This window comes from Balaenoptera physalus, assembly GCF_965194825.1.
Source record: "Balaenoptera physalus genome assembly, chromosome: 18".
NCBI lineage: Eukaryota > Metazoa > Chordata > Mammalia > Artiodactyla > Balaenopteridae > Balaenoptera > Balaenoptera physalus.
In genome coordinates this window covers 59814680-59830487 of record NC_138899.1, presented here as the reverse complement: position 1 = coordinate 59830487, position 15808 = coordinate 59814680, and the positions used below count along the sequence as shown (strand labels likewise).

General features: G+C 36.6%; 1 protein-coding gene across 1 annotated transcript in view; it reads left to right on the top strand.

Moving 5' to 3' along the window:
• NUFIP1 (nuclear FMR1 interacting protein 1) overlaps nucleotides 1–14996 on the top strand; it is a 46250-nt gene extending 31254 nt beyond the window's left edge. Inside the window, exons 8-10 of the mRNA XM_082435396.1 lie at nucleotides 4323–4439; nucleotides 13120–13352; nucleotides 14693–14996. Of these exons, the coding sequence (XP_082291522.1) occupies nucleotides 4323–4439; nucleotides 13120–13352; nucleotides 14693–14809 (467 nt within the window). The 3' untranslated portion in view covers nucleotides 14810–14996. The remainder of the gene's footprint in view (nucleotides 1–4322; nucleotides 4440–13119; nucleotides 13353–14692) is intronic.
• The last annotated feature ends 812 nt before the right edge of the window (nucleotides 14997–15808 follow it).

Sequence of the window (15808 nt, the reverse complement as noted above, 5' to 3'; positions counted from 1 at the left end):
GTCTAATCATCAGAAGACATCAGACAGACCCAGCTGAGGGATATTCTACAGTAACTGACCGGTAGTCTTTAAAACAGTCAAGTTGATGAAAAGCAAGGAAATACTGAGAAATTGTCACAGATTTGGAGAAGACACAGATCAAGGAGTCATGGTGATTGAACGTGATGTGATATGGTGGATTGAATCCTAGAACAGAAAAAGGACATTAGTGGAAAAACTGGTGAAATTACATTACAGTCTGTAGTTTAGGTAGTAGTATTATTCCAATGTTAATTTGTTAGCTATGGTAAATGTACTGTGGTTTGTAAGATGTTAATATTAGGGGAGGCTAGGTGAAGGGTATATGGAAATTCTTGGTACTATCTTTGCAACACTTGTGTAAATCTAAAATTGTTTCAAAATATAAAGTTTAGAAAAAAAGGGAGGCAAGAAAGGGGTGATACGTAGGCCAGTTAAAGCTGTGTGGTCCACTTCTTGAATTGAATTGTGAGGAAACACTTTCCTCCAGGTTTTATTTTCCTATGTTTTCTTTTTCTATTCATTTCTGATTACAAAAATAATGCAGAAAATGTGAGGAAAAAACGGAAAAGCATAAAATAAAAAACAACCTACTTACAGACAGCCACTGCTCACATTTTGTTTTATGTCCTTCAATATTTTTCTTATACACATGTATGTGATTTTTTGAGAAGAATGGAATCATTTTATTGAAAAGAAAAAAGAATAAGCTCTGAATCCAGATAAAATCAGGTTTCTTTTGTGGCACCACCTCGGCATAGCTCTATCATTCTGTACCAGTTAGCATTTTTGAACTTGTCCTTAACTCATTCATTCAAGAGTTTGTTCTTCAAATATTTTTTGAGCACTTATGTACTGTTCTAGGCTCTGAGGATACAGTACTGAACAAAGCCAAACCTCTTCTCTCCTGTACCTTATGTTCTGCTTGGGGCAGCTACAGTAAATAGGGGTTGATATCCTTCATAACGATGAGTAAAGCTAAGGAAAAGGATAGAGAATGGCAGTTGGAGAAAGGGGTGTGCTATTTTATATAATCAGCAATGGCATCTGTATGATAAGGCGACATTAAGAAATCTGAGTAAAATTGGGGGCTGAGACCTGAGGGGAGAGTTTCCCAAGCAGAGAAAGCAACAAGTGCGAACACCCCATGGTGAGAGCTTGCTTTATGTATTCAGGGAACAGCAAGATTGGAGTGGAGTAAGCCAGGAAGAAAGTGGTGTAGGACCAGATCAAGTAGGGTCTTGTAGGCAGGAAAGGACTTGGGACTTTACTCCGAGGTTGAGCAGAGAGTTGATGTGATGTGTTAAGGTGGAGAATGGACTGCATAGGTGGGCGGGTCATATCAGGGTGTTCTTTTAGGAAGCTGCTAGAACTGTCCAGGTAAGAAATGTTGACTTGGACTGGGGTTATAGAAGTGAAGTAATGAGGAGGAGTATGATTCTGGATATATTTTCAAAATAGAGCTGACCGTATTTGTTGCTAGATTGGATATGGTATGTGCAAAAGAGAAGAGTCAAGGGTGATTGCTAGGTTTTGGCGTAACCATGAAGAAGAGCTGGCGTTTATTGAGATGGAAACTACTGGCAGGCATGTTTGGAGGAGAAATCAAGTGCTTGTTTTTGGACGTGTTAACCTTTGAGATGCTTGTTTGATACCCAAGTAGAGATGTTGAATAACAGTTAGGTTATTCCGGAGTTTAGGGGATAATTGAAGGCTGGAGGTATACATTTGTGATTTACCAGCATCTAGATAGTACTTTAAGATTTGAGATAAAATGAGATCATAACAGGAGGAGGAGGAGAAGGCATAAAGAGAAAAGGATGCTGAGGATTGGACCCAGGGACATTCAAGAATTTTGAAGTTGGTCAATGAAGAGAATTTAGTAGGGAGACTGGGAAAGGAGAGCCAAGTGAAAGGGTTCTGGAAGCCAAGTGAAGGAAATGTTTTTAAAAGTAAAACATGACTACGGTTGGCCCTTGAACAATTTGGGAGGTTAGGGGCACTAGCCCTCCACGTGGTCGAAAATTCAAGTATAACCTGTAGTCTGCCTCCCACGTAATGCAGTTTTTCTGTATCCACAGTTCCGAATCCATGGATTCAACCAACTGCAGATCAGTTTCAATAGTATTAACTATCGAAAGAAATCTGTGTATAAGTGGACCCATGAACTTCAAGCCCGTGTTGTTCAAGGGTCAGTTGGACTGTCAAATGTCGTCACTAAGTTAAATAAGATGAGCACCAACAAGTATTCCTCTTTGGCAACACAGAGGAATCCAGTGAACTTGGAAGAAGAAAGTTCACTGGTGTGGTGGGCCTGAAAGACAGATTGGAGTAGATTCTGGAGTGTGTCAGATAGCTGTAAGAAATTTCAGGCCCGGGTGTTCCCTGGTGAATTATATAAATAGTTATCTGGGGTTTTGCTGTGAAAGGGAACAGAGAAATGGGCTATAGCTGGAAGACATTTATTAACATTCTTGACCATAGAGACATTTTGGTAGGATGACTTAATTTTAAGAAGAGGACTTTATATATCTGTAGGAGATATTCTAGCCCACTAGTTAAGAATTGGTATTTGGAATCAGATAGCCAGAATTTAAATTTGACCCATGTGTTCTATAGATTTGTTACCTGAAGGATCATCCAGTTCAGATTCTCTGAATTTTGGTTTCATCACCTGTAATGAATAGTGAAGGCAGGGCTTCCCTGGTGGCACACTGGTTAAGAATCTGCCTGCCAATGCAGGGGACACAGTCCAGCCCTGGTCCGGGAAGATCCCAGATGCCGCGGAGCAACTAAGCCCGTGCGCCACAACTACTGAGCCTGAGCTCTAGAGCCCGCGAGCCACAACTACTGAAGCCCACACGCCTAGAGCCCGTGCTCTGCAACAAGAGAAGCCACCGTGATGAGAAGCCTACGCACTGCAACAAAGAGTAGCCCCAGCTCGCCACAACTAAAGAAAGCCCACGCGCAACAACAAAGACCCAATGCAGCCAAAAAAAAAAAAAAATAGTGACGGTGATACTTCAAAAGGATTAAATGAGCTCATGCTTTTAAAGAGCATTATATAGTCAGCTGTATTGTACTTTTTGGTGCCTCTCTTTGGGTCTTAGAAGGAAATACTACACTTTGGTACATCATCATTCAAACAATGAGATGACCAGTGTCTATACTAATATTGTTACAGATTCTGTTTTATCCACTAGTAACTTATTTATATATGTATAACTGCATATTTTCCTTTCCCTTTATTAATTCAGGAGAAAAGGTAATAAGTTAGCTAAAAATCAACAAGGAGCAGTTTTTGGAGGGGCTGCTGCTGGGCAGTGTGGGTTGGTGGAGGAGAGAGGATTTCACTTCATCCACCAGAAGGTGGTAATTCCATGCTCACATAAAAGTTTACTCCTGTTGCCTACTGGCATGTTTTGGTTTCCCTTAGACTGACTTGGTAAACGTTAAGTACTGTCTTGAAACATTTCATATTGGTTGTGGGTTGAGTTGGTTCATTACACAGACAAGTTACTTACTGTCTTCATTCTTCAGTCAGGCATTACTGACTTATTTAGAATAGACGTAATACATTTTGAGAGCTGCCAAAAATAAATGTAATAGGTGGTGTCCGGGGGCTATAGCTAGGCTTACTGGGCTCTGATCAAATACTTTACCTTTGGCAGGCTCTTAGTACTTGGTAAATTCTCATAGTTGGCTTGTTTACTTAAGTTCTTAGAAGTTCTAAATAATAAAAGTTTTGGGCAGATTCAGTTCAGTGTAACTCTTTGTGCCTTTAGCTATAGAATGGTTGAAATATTATATGTGCCCTCTAAACCAGTCTTAAAAACAACAAAAAGAGTGGATATTTTATATTTTATTTATTCTAAATCTAATTTTCAGAGTCTGTGATCCTAATCCAGTGAAGTCAAATAAATTTATGGCCTTCCTGCTACCTTAATAAAATTAATTAATAGCATAAATAAAATAAAATAATTAATAACAAAGACTGTCTAGTTAATTTAGAGAAGGCCCAAGTTCCATAACCTGTGAAGCATGGTAAGAAACTGAGTCGTGTATAGCTTCCATTTGCCCCTCTGTTTTCTCTTTGGGGCAGATAGCTTATCTGACCATAAAGATTTAAACCAAGGGGACATTTTTCGAGTCTCCTGGATTTCATTTTTGGGAAGATTGAGGAAATGATCAGAAATTACTTTCTTTTCACTAACACATGAGGGAGTGGGGGGCTGTCAGCTTTCTTTTTTATGGTGGTAGATATTTTTGGTATACAGTTTTACTCTTAGGTCTTTCTATTCCAGAGTCTGATAAAGAGGAGAAACCACAAAGTGCTGTCATACCTAAGGAAGTGACACCAGCCCTGTGCTCCCTAATGAGCAGCTATGGCAGCCTCTCGGGGTCAGAGAGTGAGCCAGAAGGTAAGTCATGGCCTCAGTTGTTACAGTTAGGTTTGTTTCGTTGCCTTGGATGTACACTACGCATCAATAGCATCCTTTCATGTGTATGTGTCTGAGGACCAGATGTGTCATGCACATTCTGTGATCCTCAGGTTCCTTCTTCATTTGATTCAGAAGTTAACATGGGATGAAGCGAAGTGAGAGAAATGGGGAAATGTATTGCTCCTCTAGGAGAAAAGGGCAAAAATAATATAATGAAAGAATAGGAAGGGGAAGAGATAATATCCACTAGTGAAATCAAAGAAGATTCTAAAAGATATAGTGAAGAAGGTTAATTACTTCTCTCTACTCTCAAGAACCCTTGTCTTAACATGTTTTGCACCTTTAGTAGGTGGAGCGAGGTCCTTTAGGACAAAGAGGATAATAACATTCCTTACATGTATATGGGGCATTGCTCTTTATAGAGCTCATTTATCTAAATTTGGAGAACATTTGGAGAACACAGTAACCCTATACTTGTGTTGCATTCGCCTGTGTATGTATTTTAAAGGTTGAGAGACACGGAATCCTTTAGATAGTCTTTCTGAGAAGTTAACGTTGTTCAGGATACATGTCTTAACCTTTAAAGGTGATAATAAACCAGCTCAGTCACTAGCGTCTCTTTTAGGGCCACCTAAAAGAGCTGCGAGTAGGCTTGGCAGTATGGCAGTTCTTAACCCAAGGTTCATATCAGTAATCCAGCATTTGTTTAGTGAATAAGCATGTGTCCTATTGTGCCTGTGTACCTGGCTCTGCATGGTCATTTTATCTAGGCTTCACCAACCAACCATGAGAGAATTCATGAGTTTGTGTCTCAGATATGTAATCACAGTAGGGGCTGTACTCAAGATAAGAATAGAGGGTCTTAAAAGTGAATATGTAGGATGAAGGGAAGGTTTGAATGTAATTGGATGAAGATGGCAGGACTTTTAATGTTGGCTAGGCTAGAGAAAATCAATGTTTGTGTAGTTGAGATGTTGAAGGAAGAGTTGGGCTTTAATACGAAAGTTAAGGTTTAGATCTATCTAACAGGAATTTTTTTTTTTCCTTTTTTCCTTTTACCGTGGTAGCTGGCTAAAAGCTAGTTGAATTTTGAAATATAAACTACTTTGGCTTTATCAGAGTATTCCTTAGCAGATGGTTGCCTCTTCTTATTTCTTTTTTTTAATCTTCAGAAAAACAGTATTTATTTCTTTACTCTTGTTTCCATTATACTGATATGAAGATGAAGTTATTCTTTAAACACATATTACATTTCCTGCTTATCATTTGTATTTATGACAGGTGATAGCAAAGAAAGCTATTACCAGATTACTGAATCCCATAAAAACAAGCTGTACTAATGCTTTCTTCTCTCATTCCTAAGATAAAACATTTTATACTCATGTCTTCATTTTGAGGCTGCCACTATTTTTTAAATTAGAAGGAAGAAAGGAAACTGGAAGGGATCTTTGAGATTTCAACCCTCCATTTTATAGACCCTTAAGCTTCGAGAGGGTAGGTTTGCAAAGCTAGTATATGGCAAAGCTGGTGTAAAGCTTAGGTTTAGGGACTTAAATGTCTAAAGAAGCCAACTATATTGCCTTCCATTAGTCTTTCTTTGTGTGGCATTTGCTATCTTCCTGCACAGTAATGCATAGCTTTTCTTTTCTAGTACATAACAGATGTTGTCTGTTAAAAGATATGTTTGATTTTGTATGAATTCATTTTGACTAATTGTCTAAAATGTCCTGCCTTAAGGAAAAAGTCCTTGCTTCACATTCCTAAGCCTTAAGAATTATTTTATGTAATTTGAATTCAGCTTTATTAAGCCATCCAGGTCACTAGCAAATTTCTAGCTTTCAGTGTTAATTCTGGGCTATAGGATAGGATAGGATATTGACACAGAGGGACTTCAGAATAAATAAAGCAAGGAAATAAAGTGAGCCTTCTCTGAACCATGAAATAGCATCTAGAAGGCTGCTTATTTAAGTGGGCTCTAAATGGAGAGAAGCAGTCTGATTCTTTCTCACAGATTTTAACGACCGTATTTTCATATTTAAGACCTGTCTTAACTTAGGAATTAACACAGAAGCGTGTAGAGGATCTTAAGCATAAATAGTGCTTTTCCAGAATGAATTTTAAACAAGGAAAGGGTCCTTCCAGAAAGACTGAGCAAAAGAAGAGGCTATATACTTGGTTCTGGGGCTGTCAGAATCATTAAGATATAGATAGGAAAGAAAATTTCAGTGAGCAGTATTTCCAAACGTTTTATCTATCCTGGGTCTTGCATGTTAGTTTTTTGTTTTTGTTTGCGCCATATGAGAAGTTAAGCACAGTTTTGCAACTCCCCAAAATTGTTGTGTTTCTTCAAACAGGTTTGGCTATGATTGAGGGACCTCCATACTGAAAACTGATTCAAAAGGCCACAAACCAAAAAAGAGTGATTTAGGTTTGAAAAAACTCAGTGGCTATGTTTTAAATCTATTTGGATTGATAAGTATTACATTAAAGTATGATACTAAGCTGGAAAATGTTGTGAACCTCAAGAAACATATAAATGGTCCCAGTTCCTCATTCCTTAGCAGGGAATTGACAATATAGGCTCTGATTCATTTGACTTTTTTATGCCTGGATTGGGAGAGCAATACTTTGAAGGGAAAGGAAATAATAGAAAATAGTGCCCTAGTTTTTCTTTTTTGCCTTGAATTATTATTCCCATGAACTCTGCAAACCACTTGTGAATTCTTAGCTCCATTGTTTTATGGTTATATTTCTCTTATTTTCCTCTTTTCCCCATTACTTTGAAGGCACATTAAAATCACTATCAGGGCAAATTCTTATATAGTGCTTACTCTGTTTCAGGCACTGTTTAATGTGCTTTACTCATTTAATTATTGCAGTAACCTCATGAAGTAGGTGCCATTACTTATGAGGAAATTTAGGCAGAGATAAGTAGCTGCTCCAACGTCACACAGCTAGGAAGTCTTGGATCTAGAACTTGAACCTAACAGTTTGTAACAGAGTCTGTGCTTCTAACACTTACCCTGTACTTCCTTTCAAATGTAATGTCCACATTCAGTCCTATGTAATGCTTGAATGTTGAGGGTTTTGAGGCATATGATTAGCCTGTTACACTCTTGTCCAGGCAATTGAACTCAGTTGCCGACTTCTAGAATAGAACTCTTTATATCACATCAGCCTATAATTCATGGTAATCAAAAATATAGAAAAACCATTTGGGGCTGAGAGGAGGGAATTCCTATCTTAATACTTGTGAATTTTCAACTGATTATATGGTTGTTGTTTTTTTTTTCCTCAATATGGTGTAATACACTGATTGATTTTCAAATGTCAAACCAACCCTGTATTCCTGGGATAAAGTCTGCTCGGTCTTGGTGTATTACCTGTTTAATACATTACTGGATTTGATTTGCCAATATTTTATTAAGGATTTTTGCATCCGTGTTCTTGAGGAATATTAGTCTGTGTTTTTCTTCTTTTGTAGGCTTTGTCTGGATTTGGGATGAGTTGGGATCTGTTTCCTCCTCTTTTAAGGGTTTGTGTAGAATTGCTGCAATTTTTTCTTGTTTGTAGGATTCAGTAGTGAAACCATCTATACCTGGCATTTTCTCTGAGGGAAGATTCTAAATTAATCAAATTTCCTTAATAGGTATAGCACTATTCAGATTTTCTATTTTTTCCTTGAGCCAGTTTTGGTAATTTGTATTTTTCAAAAGAATTTGTTTCAATTTGACCAATTGTCAAATTTATTGGCATAAAGTTGTTTGTGATATTTTCTTGTGATATCTGTAGGATTTATAGTGATGTTCCTTCTTTGATTCCTTATACTATAAATTGGGGGGTTTTCCCCCTTTTTTCTTGATCAGATCATCTTGCTAGGTGTTTATTAATTTTATAAATCTTTTCAAGGAACTACCTTCTGGCTTCGTTGATTTTTTTCTATTGTCTATTTCTAGTTGATTTTCACACTTTCACTCTTTCTTTCCTCCTCACTTTCTACCTCATTACAGTAGAAACTTAGATAAGTTATTTTAGATTTTTTTCATTTCTAATGTAAGTATTCAGAGCTATACATTTGCCTCCATGCATTGCTTTAACTGCATCCCGCAAATTTGACACATTTTGTTTTCATTTTTATTTATTTCAAAATATTTTCTAATTTCTCTTGTGATATGTCCTTTAACTCTGGTTATTTAAAAGTCTGTTGTTCAGCTCCAATTTTTGGAAGGTTTTTAAAGATAGTTTTCTGTTATTGATTTTATTTACTTCTGTTATAGTCAGAGAACATATTCTGTATGCTTTCAGTTTTTCAATTTATTGAGATTTGTTTTATACCCCAACACAACGTGAATGTTTATGTGAACTTGACAAGAATGTGTGTTGGGTCAAGTGTTGTCAGTTTGAATTGGTTGTTAATGGTACTCAGGTGTTTCATATCCCTGCTCATCTTCTGTCTCATTGTTCTTCAGTTACTGAGAGAAGAGTATTCAAGTCTCCAACCTTAATAATGGACTTGTCTATTTCTCCTTTCAGTTCTGTGAGCTTTTGCTGCATGTATACTGAAACTCTGTTTTTAGGTGTTACTGTTTTGTCTTCTTGACAAATTGACTTCTTTATCATTATGAACTGTCCCTCTTTATCGCTGTCGATAGTCCCTGTTCTGAGGTCTCCTTTGTCTGCTATTGATATAGCCATTCCAGGTTTATGATTGCTGTATACACAGTATCTTCTTCTATCCTTTTACTTTCAACCTTTGACTTTATATATGCAGTCCTTACCTTGCATTGTTCCTTGGTAACTGAGACTTAATCTCAGTTCAAATTGTGCAAAGCAAGGACTGCCTGCAATTTAAGGTTGGTTTCTTGTAGACATTATGTCTTGTTGTTGTTTACCAGTCTGATCACCTAACCTTTTTTTTTTTTAACATCTTTATTGGAGTATAATTGCTTTACAATGTTGTATTAGTTTCTGCTGTATAACAAAGTGAATCAGCTATACGTATACATATATCCCCATATCCCCTCCCTCTTGTGTCTCCCTCCCACCCTCCCTATCCCACCCCTCTAGGTGGTCACAAAGCACCGAGCTGATCTCCCTGTGCTATGCGGCTGCTTTCCACTAGCTATCTATTTTACAGTTGATAGTGTATATATGTCCATGCCACTCTCTCATTTCGTCCTAGCTTACCCTTCCCCCTCCCCATGTCCTCACGTCCATTCTCTACATCTGCATCTTTATTCCTGTCCTGCCCCTAGGTTCTTCAGAACCATTTTTCTTTTAGATTCCATATATATGTGTTAGCATACAGTATTTATTTTTCTCTTTCTGACTTACTTCACTCTGTATGACAGACTCTAGGTCCATACACCTCACTACAAATAACTCAATTTCATTTCTTTTTATGGCTGAGCAATATTCCACTGTATATATGTGCCACATCTTCTTTATCCATTCATCTGTCGATGGACACTTAGGTTGCTTCCATGTCCTGGCTATTGTAAATAGAGCTGCAATGAACATTGTGGTACATGACTCTTTTTGAATTATGGTTTTCTCAGGGTATATGCCCAGTAGTGGGATTGCTGGGTTGTATACCACCTAACCTTTTAAGTGGGGTGTTTAAACAAATAATTATAGTCAGTGTTGTAATTATCAATATTTGTTTCTATTTGTCTCATCTGTTTTTGGTTCTATTTGTTTATTAGGTGTATCTCTTTGTTTTATTTTTTAGGAGTTGGTCTACAGGTTATAGGATACAACTTTAACTTATCACAATATACTTTCAAATGATACTATAACACTGCATATATAGAGTCATATCTCAGAGATATTGTGGGTTCTGTTCCAGACCACTGCAATAAAGCAAGTCATACAGACTTTTTGGTTCCCAGTGCATATCAAAGTTATGTTTACACCATACTGTAGACTGTTAAGTGTGCAATAGCATTATGTCTTAAAAAAAACAGTGTACTTACCTTAATTAAAAAATACTTCATTGCTGAAAAATGCTAACCATCATCTGAGCCTTCAGTGAGTCATAATCTTTTTGTTGATGGAGGGTCTTGCCTTGTTGTTGGCGGCTGCTGACTGATCAGGATGGTGGGTGCTGAAGGCTGGGGTGGCCGTGGCAGTTTCTTAAAATAAGACCCCAGTGACGTTTGTTGTATCAATTGACTCTTCCTTTTATGAACAGTGTCTCTGTATCATGCAGTGCTCTTCGATAGCATCTCATTCACAGTAGAACTTCTTTCAGAATTGAGGTCAGTCCTTACAAAACCTGCTGTTGCTTTATCAACTAAGTTTATGTAATATTCTAAACCTTTTGTTGTCATTCAACAGTCTTCACCAGGGGTAGATTTCATCTTGAGAAATCACTTTCTTTGGTCATCTCTAAGAAGCAGCTCCTCCCCTGTGAAAGTTTTATCATGAGATTATAGCAATTCAGTCACACATCAGGCTTTGTTTTTAATTCTGATCCTTTTGCTTTTCTACCACATCTGCAGTTACTTCCTCCACTGAAGTCTTAAACCCCTCAAAGTCATCCATGAGGGTTGTAATCAACTTCTTCCAAATTCCTGTTAATGTTGCTATTTTGATCTCTTCCCATGAATCATGAATGTTCTTACTGACATCTACAATGGTAAATCCTTTCCAGAAGGTTTTCAATTGACTTTGCCCAGAGCCATAAGAGGAATCACTAATCTATGGCAGCTATAGTCTTACAAAATGTACTTCTTAAATAATAAGACTTGAAAGTCAAAATTACTCCTTGTCCATGGGCTGCAGAATGGATGTTGTGTTAGCAGGCATGAAAACGACATGAATCTCCTGGTACGTCTCCATCAGAGCTCCTAGGTGACCAGGAGTGAGCAGTCATATTTTGAAAGGAATCTTTTTCTGAGCAGTAGGTCTCATCAGTAGGCTTGATATATTCAGTAAACCATGTCATAAACATGTGCTGTGTCGTCCAGGCTTTGTTGTTGCATTTGTAGAGAGAGCACAGGCAGAGTAGATTTAGCATAATTCTTAAGGACCCTAGGATATTCAGAATGGTAAAGGAGCATTGGCTTCAACTTTAAGTCACCAGCTGCATTAGCCCCTTACAAGACAGTCAGCTTGTCCTTTGAAGCTTTAAAGTCAAGCATTGTCTTCTCCTCTCTAGCTATGAAAATTCTAGATGGCATCTTCTTCCAATACAAGGCTGTTTCGTCTACATAGAAACTCTGTTGTTTAGTGTAGTCACCTTTGTTAATTGTCTTAGCTAGGTCTTCTGAATAATTTGCTGCAGCTTTACATCAGCACTTGCTGCTTCATCTCACACTTTTATGTCATGATGACGGCTTCTTTTAAATCTCTGTTAGTTTCAGACCTTTCTTCTGCAGCTTCCTCACTTCTCTCAGCCTTCATAGAATTGAAGAGAGTTAGGGCCTTGCTCTGGATTAGGTTTTTGCCTTAAGGGAATGTTGTGGCTGGTTTGATCTTCTGTCCAGACCACTACAGCTTTCTCCATATCAGCAGTAAGGCTGTTTCCCTTTCTTATCATTTGTGTGTTCACTGGAGTAGCACTTTTAATTTCCTTCAAAAACTTTTCCTTTGCTTTCACAACTTGGCTAACTGGTACAAGAGGCCTAACTTCTGGCCTGTCTCAGCTTTTGACTTAAAGTGAAAAACGTGAGACACTTCCTTTCACTTGAACACTCAGAGGCCACTGTAGCACGGTTATTAACGGGCATAATTTCAATATTGTGTCTCAGGGAATAGGGAGGCCTGCGGAGAAGGAGGAGAGAGATGGGAGAATGGCAGGTAGGTGAAGCAGTCAGAACATACATATTCATGAATTAAGTTTATTGTCTTATGTGGGCATGGTTTGTGGTGACCCAAAACAATTACAGTAGTAACATCAAAGATCACTGATTACAGATGACTGTAACAAGTTTAAGAACAGTGAAAGTTTGAAATATTGAATCACCAAAATGTGACACAGAGACATGAAGTTTGAAATATTGAATCACCAAAATGTGACACAGAGACATGAAGTGAGCAAATGATGTTGAAAAAATGGTGCTGATAGAGTTGCTCAATGTTGCCACAAACCTTCAATTTATACAGAACACTCTATCTGTGAAGAACATTAAATCGAAGCACAGTAAAATGAAGTATTCCTGTAATTTAAGAATTTTACAGCAATATATTTAGATTTTCCTCTTCCCTTCCTTTGTGCTATTGTTATCTTAGATTTTAATTCTATAGCTGTTATAAACCCCACATACATTGTTATTATTATTTTTGCTTTAAATAGTCAATTACCTTTAAAATTTTTTTCAAATGAGAAAAATGGTCTTTTGTATTTATCCACATATTGACTTTCTGGCACTCTTCATTCCTTTGTGTGGATCCAAGTTTCCATCTGGTATTATTTCTTTCATAGGGATCATTTTCTGTAGCTCTTTGTGGTAATCTCCTCAATTATTGGCAGTCATAGCTCACAATTTGAAAAATTTTGTGTAATACATTGTACATGCTCAGTTTTAACTAATAAGTAGCCAGTATTATGGCTGGGGAAGGGGAATATTATGGGGTTTTTTTTTGTTATCTTTGGAAGTTTTCCTTGTTTTTTAATTTGTTTTTTATTTTTGTGTTTACTTTTCATCACATTTAGAAGCTCCCATCAAGACTGAAGCAGACATTCTGGCAGAAGACCAGGTTCTTCATAGCAGTACTCCTAAGAAACCAAGTCAAGATGTTAAAGCAACTGTTAGAAATTTCTCAGAAGCCAAGTATGAGAGCCAAAAGAAAAGTTTTAAAAACACAAATCCTAAGAGGAAAAAGAATTATCGCAATTGTCAAACATTATTTGAACCAAGAACACACCATCCATATCTCCTGGAAATGGTAAGTGATTTTTCTTTATGTTCTGATCTTTGTGTTCTTCTCGTGTCTTGAAGATAGAGCTCCTGGGCTTGTGTGTGTATATTTTAAGGTTACCAGAGACATATGCTCCTTGAAGAGTTATCTATGTATCTTAATTCTGAAGCTGCATTTGAAATATAGCTGATATTCGGTAAATGTGGAATAATTACAATTTTCAAAACTGCTTAAAATAAAGGAATCTAGGTTTAAGTGGTTGGTAAAGAAATATGTATTGAAGTGTACTGACCTTTTTAAAGTTTTCCTGTTGAAAGCACAGCTAAATACAGTGCAGGCTGAAGGGAGAGAAAGGGTTTTATGTTTATTCTGTGCATTATTGGCTTTATTCTCAGCATGATGTGCTCAAAAATTTATGATCTTTCTTCAAATTGTAAAGAAGCAATGCCTCTTTTGATTCTAAGTGATGGACACGAAGCTGTTCAAAGATCCAAGACTTTCATATCTAAGAGTGATAGAAATACTCTGAAATTTTTAGTGGAATTGTAAAACTATCTATTGACATTCTGTGCAAAGTCTGATTTTGCCTGGTCAGATATATGCTTCTGCTGTAGCTGAAGTGTTCTGTGACTACACTCTATGACATGTTATAATACATGTAGACACAGTTGCTTCTTAATAAAATTGATCTGAAATGTACTCTTGTTTTGTAAATTTTGGTGCTATATGAAGTAAATTGCATTTTTTAAATGTTTACCTTATAAGTGGTATATTAAATCATCTTTCTACTGAAAGGTCCGGTGTGGGTGTTTCTGAACTACATTAATGACATCAGAAGTAAAATGAGTAGTTACATTAAATCTTTTTGGCGAATCACATATAAGTCCTTGGTTATGTATTCTAGATACCAGGGATTTTCAGCTTTCTTTCAATTACAGTAAGCACAAAAATGGGCAGTTCTGAAAGACCAGCAGTGTTAGGATTTTTTTACTGCTAGTTTCATTATTACTATATTTACCATATCTCCTTACCACTTTCTATACTGTTTATAGATTTGGGTTTGGGAGGATCCTGTTTGACATGATGTTTAGATTTAAAGAATTGTAGACTTTTAAACCTATTTTTCCTGTCCTTTGCTTGATAGTCCTAGAAAGGGCCTCAAATGTGAACATTTGTGCTTAAAGCTAGGTAGTTTTGGTTAAAAGGAAATATTCTTGCATTGTGTTTTAGTAAAATAATTAGTAAATATAATACACATTTTTATTGTTCTGTGTTCTTTATATAGAGAAGGCACACATGCTATTTTAGATGGTGTTTCTTGGATGTATTTTATTTACCAGCTAATCTTTTTATTTATCATTTTTTAGCTTTTAGCTCCAGACATTCGACGTGAAAGAAACGTGATTTTGCAGTGTGTTCGGTACATCATCAAAAAAGACTTTTTTGGACTTAATACTACTTCTGCAAAAACTAAAGATGAATAGGTGTCTGGTGTTTTAGCACACATATCTGAAGCATGTAAAATAGTAACATCTTCAAGTTTGTGGAGGAAAACCTTTTTTTTTTTTTAAACTGGATTAGTAATTAAATTGTAAGCCTCATGGGCTATTATGTAGGATTTTCAAGTCTTTCGTTTGACTCTATACAAATAAATACATAACTGATTTTTAAGACTGTGTCTGTATTGTTGGGATCATACATAATATTTGCTGGCAGAATTCTACTTTTTATTTGTATTTATTGCTGTCATGTAAGGAAGTCTGCCCTTGGGCCAGTGAAGAATTGAAGGTACTGGTTTAGTGGTAAAGAAAAAAATTAAAAAATTTTTTAATTCAGCTGAGCAGAGCTATAGGTTGGGGAGAGAAATACAGTCATTTTGTTTTTAATACGGGAGAGGAAGAGTCATTCTTTAACTTCAGCAAAGGGGGATATTTTAAAAATAAACCAGAGCAAATTAATATAATGAGAAGGTCTTGAAATTTAAATTTTCACTGTTTATTTCAAAGGACATTTTGAAATTCACCTATTGGCATTTAAGTAGCTCAAATATTGATCATTTGAAACATTATAGATATGGCCTCTGTGTGTGTTTCAATTCAGTTGAAGTGCTTCTTTTTGGTATGGTTCAGAATTGGACCTTTTAAAAAATTTTTCCTTTGAAAAAGTATGTAAAGTATAGTACTTGATGAGGTTCAATTAGTTTCTTATAGCATAAACACTAGTTTGTGAAATCATGGTACCTGAGTTTTAAATAATTAAAATTTGTCCTATAAAGATAGTAATTGAACCTTCTTAAAATGTTTTAAATAAATAGCTGCTAAGATCTTTTTATCTCCTATAATACCAGAGGTTCTGGTCTTATGTTCTAGTCATTTGTGCTAGCTGGTGCTAGAGCTCTACCCTTTTGACGTACAGCCAAAGGAACTGGATTTTTATAAATTAGTCTCTTGTTGTAGTTGGAAAATTAATTTCATCTGACATTG